This window comes from Malania oleifera, chromosome 5 (genome assembly GCF_029873635.1).
Source record: "Malania oleifera isolate guangnan ecotype guangnan chromosome 5, ASM2987363v1, whole genome shotgun sequence".
Lineage (NCBI taxonomy): Eukaryota > Viridiplantae > Streptophyta > Magnoliopsida > Santalales > Ximeniaceae > Malania > Malania oleifera.
In genome coordinates this window covers 97,588,497-97,596,034 of record NC_080421.1, presented here as the reverse complement: position 1 = coordinate 97,596,034, position 7,538 = coordinate 97,588,497, and the positions used below count along the sequence as shown (strand labels likewise).

The 7,538-nt window shown below is 35.1% G+C and overlaps 1 protein-coding gene across 1 annotated transcript; it reads right to left on the bottom strand.

Annotated features, from left to right (window-relative positions):
* Positions 1 to 1,677: 1,677 nt before the first annotated feature.
* LOC131154920 (uncharacterized) lies at positions 1,678 to 3,166 on the bottom strand. Its single transcript, XM_058107755.1, has one exon. The coding sequence runs from the start codon at positions 2,931 to 2,933 to the stop codon at positions 1,722 to 1,724; it is 1,212 nt and encodes a 403-aa protein (XP_057963738.1). The 5' UTR covers positions 2,934 to 3,166; the 3' UTR covers positions 1,678 to 1,721.
* Between the last annotated feature and the right edge of the window lie 4,372 nt (positions 3,167 to 7,538).

Below are 7,538 nucleotides of genomic sequence, written 5' to 3'. Positions count from 1 at the left end.
GCTTCTTGAAACTGATGTTGTTGGATGAACAGACGGAGAGTTGAAGTTTATCAAGGATTGCATAATGGATGTGTAAAAGGGTTAATGTAATGAGGGAAGAACTAAAATTCGAGGTTAGTTGGAAAAATTTATAGCCCCCCCTTCTGTATTTCTCTTTTTAACCTTTTTTGGGAAAAAAAATAAAAAAATAAAAACAAGATGACAAAAAAACAAAACAGAAAGGTTTTCTTCGACTATCCTGAGACTCTTAATTATTGTGGCAGCTGAGGCTCAACAGTCTTCCGACAAGCATGAACTTTGGCCCACTTTTCCAGTAAGATTTGAACAAAACTTCATTCTTAATGGCTTAATGCTATTTGATATAAAAAGAAAATACAATTGAGTTAGCCCTTTTCCAGTTATCTTCCCAATTCCCCCACTTAGTGCAAGGTAAATCTCAAGTAACTTGGAAGGGGATGATGATGATGAATAATCATGGAGATTAACACTATAGGCATCACCACGACTCTCTAATCTAAAATTACGTATTATTTAAAAATTTAGTAGTTGATGCCCTACTGAAATGCCCACAACTGGTAATGAAACTAAATCCTTCACTGATTAGTCAATCGGCTGATTGGATCACCACGTTAGGATAATATCATCATGCAGCAGACTCATAAACATACACCACATGAATTAAACAGGGATCTCAAAACAATTAGACCAGCCGGGGATCAATTGTAAGGATGTGTACATCATTTAGATTCTTGAATTGTTGGACAACCCATGAAAGATTTTTGTTTATCGTGGGCAATTATTGAACTGTAAGGATGTATACATTAAAGCTCCAATCAGATTCTTCAATTTAAGCTCTAAATTGGTTACAAAATTTTCTACACATTCATATATATTTGGAAGAATTTGAATTTCTCAAGTGAAAAGTATTACCCATAATTAAGCTACAATTCCGAACTTCACCTGAAAATCAATGCACACGGCTTGCAGCACCAAAGCACCGCTGAACTGAAGAAAATCAGTTGCTAATCGCTCAAATTGATTGATTTCTGCAGCACAAATAAAGCCCAAAATAGCAAAGAGAAGTCCTAATCAGTGCACCTGAAATGCACCAATTCGGACCAGATTTCCCAGAATCTCATCCCCGCAAAGAGAGGCAGAAAAAAGAGGAGAAAGGGATGGAAGAGTGCCGGAAGAGAGAGAGACAGAGGGGAGTATCAAGGAGAGTTGGGGATGAGGGGAGTATGGGGACAGTCGGGGAGGGAGATGGAGGCAATTCCAACTTTAGGTCAGAGTCGGCTCTCCTCCCATCTTATAATAGAATCCCTATTCTCACCTTTAGTGGGAATGAGCATTCCAATGGAATGACTATTCCTACTTTGAAAATCAAAACCAAACATGGGAATAGAAATAAATGTTAAAACATAGCATTAAAGGTTTTAGTCTTGCAAACTCAAATTTGATGAAAGAGCTTTGGGCTCCAAATATGGTTCCCAAAAAAAAAAAGTGTACTAGTCCTACTTTATTTCGCCATCCTCAAGTAATTGTTCTTGAACTTAAAGTGCATGTCACAGTATGCACAATAAAAAATAAAAAATAAAGGTAGAAAAAAAAAAATAATTTCTTGCATATACCATAATGTTCCAAGTAATGAAGCACTGAAATCTCACACCAGCAAAATGATAATTAAGGATTAATTTTCAGCTTTTGAAAAGTTTGAAAAGCTACAACTGCCTTATTCGGCATATGTCCTTAGAACCATATCCTAGCTCATGAAGATCAATTTTCCCATGATAAACATTCAACAGCTCTGGAACATCATTCCGATACTTGCTCACAAACTCATCCCAAAAGTCATTTGCAGTGTGGGTCAAAAATGAGGCAAAGGACAAACCTTTCTTTTTAAAGCCCTTCAACTGCAGAATTGTGACGACTGAACACCTTGGGACAATCCTATTCTCCAAACTATAACACAAAAGCAAAGGATATTTTGCAACAGCAGAAGATGGCCAACCCATCTTATTCACAAGGAAATCCATCACAGACATGATTTTCTTCTCAGAAACATTCACACATGCTGGGTACCTTTTGGCAGTAGATTGGATTTCATGTTCAGACCAACCCCACCTTCTATAAACCTCAAATTTGCGTTCCCGGGTCGATTCACTCATCATGAAAAACATGGCCATTCCACGGATGAAAATCGATGGATTAGCATTGAATCCCCTATCAATAACCTCCTTGGCCAGTTTATTGAACTTGTTGGGACTAAAGAACAGCACACTGGGAGCACGAATCACCAACTGCAAAACAAAAGATTGAGGTACTCCCAATTCTCTCAAAACTGAGATATTGAGAGCAATGCATTTTCGAAAGTCAGAACGAAAACTCCTTTTTGCTCGCTTCAAAACTCGAACAACTTGTTCATCAGTGAGTAGAAATTCACTCTTGAGGAAATTATAGTAGGGGATAAGTTGGTTCTCCAAGCTGAGAGAAAGGATACAGACACCTCTAGATATAATCTTTGCTAGATCAGTTCCTGAAACCCCTATAGAAAGAAAAAATTGAAGTTTAGGTAATAGGGTACCCTCAGGATCAATTGCCAGTATCGATGGGCGGCCCCTGACGACTTTAGAGATTTGGGTTTGAGTGAACCCATGGTTTCTGAAGAGAGTGAGAATTGAGTTTGCCCTATCTGGGTTCCGAATGCACACTTTCTGGGATGCAGAGACCGCATCTTCTGGGGACAATCCACATGAGTTTACAAGGTAAGACAACGTGAATGAGTGTTTTTGAGCATCTTCTACAGCTACCGAGGATAATGTTAAAGATCTGCAAACAAGCAAACTACGGAATGGAAGAACATCGAAATGGGTCGCTGAATCTCCCAAAACCCTACATACTGGGACCAGATTTTTGCAGGGTACAGTAAACATTGCCGAAGCGACGATGATCACAGTCCAAGAAGAGTAATTCTTTCCAATTATCCGGTAGATTGAGTTGGAGAAGGAAATTGCACCTGTTCGAAACCCTAGTCGTAACTTAAGAGCCGAAAAAATTCGCAAATAGAAGCTTTTGAACCGCCGAGACAAGCATCGCCATTAAACCTGGAGATATTGAATTTCATATCTGTTTTTATGTTCTTTATGATCGATCTCATAGAGCTGCTGCCATCGAAATAGAGCCGACAATTGGATCAATTTTATAAATTATTTTTTCTATTTTTTATTTTTACCACTTAAAATTTTAAAATTAATCTATAATACCTACTATTCATTAAGCAATTTTTGGTCATTCTTGTTGACCTGATAGGTCACACCCGATTTTAATAATGACAAATATTTATTGTATTTGATGGCTATCTAAGGATATGTGGAAGTATATAATTGACAAATTAAAATGATGGTACATGAAGTAGAACGTGAAGACCTTAAAGACTATATTTGTATTATACTTTAAATTCATTTTATGTAATGTGAGCCTATAATAGTTATTAGGAAAAATAATCTGTAATAATCAAAAGAGACCTAAAATGACTTTAGGACCCACATGCATGCACAAACATATATGCTTATATGGATAGAGTGAATGTATAAGGAAATTGAAACCGAAATGCATTAAAAATATATGTTCGGTCGGCCGAACTGGAATATATAAAAGCATTCGGTCGACCGAACCGATTAGAGATCAACTATTTGACCATATCTTGGTCGACCATACCTTGCCAAGTTCACACAACTTGGTCAACCAAACTCCCACACGGGTCAACATTTGATTCCTCAATCGATCGATTAGATTTATACGAGCAACATCCTAGTCGACCAAACCCCCACGTGGGAAAATCCAACTATCTAGTCGACTAAACTATTTAGTTCAAAAACACGTGGTAGACCGAACCACGCGGAATTGGAAAAATCACCCTTGAGACCCTTAGTTCGGTCGACCGAACTTTCAGTTCATTTTTTGCACAATCGACCGAACATTGTCACTTGGTCAACCGAACCTCAAGTCTGGTCGACCAGTGCTCTCATGTTGGACAATTATTTTTATCACGGTTAATTTTTTTAAACAGGGTTAATTGTGCTAAAATGTTTTAAAACAATACTAATAATACCCTGAGTGTCCTAGACGGTTATAATTATGGGGTAGCCTATATATACCCCCTCATTTGAAAAGATTAGCACCTAATTAGCAATCTTGATTAGCAAAATTCTCTGAAACTCTCATATACCCATTTTGAAGCCTTCTACACTTACTCTTACTAGTTCTTATTGCTAAAATTCCTTCGTAAGTGTGTGCTTGAGTGTTCTTGTTATTAAGCTATTACTCTCATGCTTGGTTGATTGAGATTATTTTCTTTAGGAGCAAAACCTTAAGTTTTTCCTATGAGACTTTATTGATAAGTCTTCCTTAGGAAAACTTCATTTGAACTTGTAAGTATTGCATTTTCATTACAATATCTTAGGGAGTTCACATTGCCTTTTGATTGCTAAAAAAGAAATATTTTTCAAATCATCTTCAAATATCTTGTGTAATTTACTTTGAGAAATATTTGTTAAAATATTTGTGCATGTGAAAAAAAGATCTTTGTAGCAATATCCTTTGATTGATTTTATCTTCTTGAAATACAAAGATCAAATCGTTATATAAATTAAATTTGAATATCTCTTGAGGCTTATTTTTGTAGAAAAATATTTGTTGAGATATTTAAAGTGTGCTAAGGATCTTTGTTTGTGCATTGTGATTGACATCATTATTTTGACACAAAGATCATATCATTTACACTCTCACGCACTAATTGCAATATTTGCATAAATATTTGAGAGTAGACACTTGGACCACATTGAGCTTATTTCATTATATCATTCGATGATGTATTGATTAGATTGGTACATAATTTGCTTAGATAAGAAGTATTCTTGTTGTACGCAAATTTATTTGAGAAATCTGTTGTATTCAAGGCGTAGCCTGAGGGGGGCGGTAATCCAGTCTTGTAAGGATTGTCTATAAAAGTTGAGGTTGACCCTATGCTAATTGACCTAGTTGTTTAGGTACCGCTTCACCCGATAAGTAAGTCTTATAGTGGTAATCCTTGTGCTTGTTAGCCAAGGCGGGGACGTAGATAGTTTACTGAACCTCGATAACATTTCTGGGTGTCATCTCCTATTTACTACTTTCTAGTGCTTGCTTGGTTAATTTTGTTGTGTAATTTAATTTCCACTACATATTTAAATTAATTTATTTATTTACATTAGATTGACCATAAAGTTGTGTAATACTGTTGTTAGGGGATTTACCTAGGACATCAATTTTGAAAATACCAATTCACCCTCCCTCTTGGGTCAATGGTAAAGCTAACAATTGGTATTAGAGTCACGTAGTATAGATTTAATACTTAATTTATAAAAGATCTATGATGGCTTATAGCACCGTGACCCCTTTCCTTGAGGGACCCTCTTCCACACGACCTTCGATTTTTAGTGGTATTAATTACACCTTCTGAAAACAGAGGATGCACATCTACCTTCAAAATATAGATTGGAAGGTGTGGAAAATTGTTTCTAAGGAAAATTATGTTCCCATGAAATCAAAGGGTGAGACTAGAGTTCCTAAAACTGAGGAAGAATATAATGATGATGATATGAAAGTCGTTAGTTTGAATGTCACTGCTATGAATAACTTGTATTGTGGTCTTGATGTGAATGAGTTTAATAGAGTAATTGGCATGTGCTACTGCAAAAGAAATCTGGGATAAATTAGAAGTCACATATGAAGGCACTAGGGATGTAAAAGATAGTAGGATAAATATGCTGACTAGTTAGAATGAGGCTTTTAGGATGAATGTAGGTGAGTTCATTCAGAGTATGTACACCAGATTCACAGCCATTATGAATTCATTGCATGCATAAGGTAAGACCTATTCTACATATGAGATGATTAGGAAAATCCTTAGAAGCTTGCCTCCTGTTTGGGAAGCTAAGGCTACGACCATTTCTGAGGGTAGAGACCTTAAGGCCATGACATTAGATGAATTGATTGGTTCACTAATCACATATGAACTAGCTATAAATGAGAGACTTAATGAACATAATAGTGTGAAGAAGATGACTGCATTGAAAACCTCCCTTAATACATCTAGTGAATGCAACGAACCTGATTCTGAAAATGATATGACCATGCTAACTAGAAAATTCAATAAACTCTTTAGGAAGAATAGAATGTCATACAAAAGATATAGGGAGTCTGCATCTGAGACGAGAGAGTCTAGTAAAAGAAAAGAAAAATCAAATGCTCCCACGTGCTACAATTGCAACAAGGTTAGGCGCATCAAACCGGATTGCCCACTACTTAAAAAGGAGGCTAGGAAAAAGAAGAAAACCATAAAAGCAGGCACTTCATTGGATAAATTAAGTAGCGGTAACTCAGACCCAGACCGCAGCGACTCAGAGGTTGCTAATATGTTCTTGATGGCACATGATGCTGAGGTATCATCTTCTTGCTGTTTATCTTCATATTATACTTCTGATGATTGTGATTCTGATTGGATGCCTACTTTTAAAGAATTATAATTTGAATATATTCGTGTATCTAAACTATTGAATAAAATGACCAAAGAAAATGATGATTTGAAAAAGAAATGCGAAAATTGGTCAAATTTTTTTGGAATTGCAAAACATTTCATGCTTCAGTTTTGAAAGAAAAGGATGTGACTATTGTTGAGCTTGAGAGGAAATTGGAGGATAGCTCCAAAATTGTTTTTAAATTCACTGAGGGCAAACACAATTTTGAAAAACTATTTAGTGCCCAAAGAAATTATCTAAGTAAATAGGGTCTAGGTTTTAATGGTATTGAGAATGTTAGACGACCTAATCTTTACTTGGAACATTTCATACGCGAATCAAAATCTCAAATCCCACCTAAAGATCCTAAGTGTAGAATGAAAATTTTTAAATACAAACAAATTGACCATATTCAGTTTGATTGTCCACTTAGGAATAAGCATGTAAAAATTAGAAAGGTGTGGGTAGTTAAGGGTGATCCAGTCACTAACCCTTGTGGACTAGGGGTGTACAAAAATTATCGAAAAATAAAAAATCGGTCCGAAACCGAACCGAAACCATAAATGGTTCGGTTTTTCAATTTTCAGTATCGGTTGCAATTTTTAAAAATAAAAAGGTTTGGTTTCAGTTTTAGTTTCATGTTGAACCAAACTGAAAAAAACCAAAAAACCAATTTATATAAGATATATATATATATATATATATATATATATATATATATATATATATATATATATATATATATGGCTAGTAAAAATATAGCATGCAATATAGCGACTATAGAAAATAAAAATCCTCAATAAATTTTTAAGAACTTTATGAAAAATAAAGGTTATTTTTGTTAAAAGTGTCCAACATATTTTATTTTATTAAAATTATGAGTCCCTATAAGAAAATAAAATGCTCAATAAATTTTCACAACTTTATGAAAAATAAAGGTTTTTTTTTTTTTTTGTAAAAAAAATCGGTTTAAAATTGAAA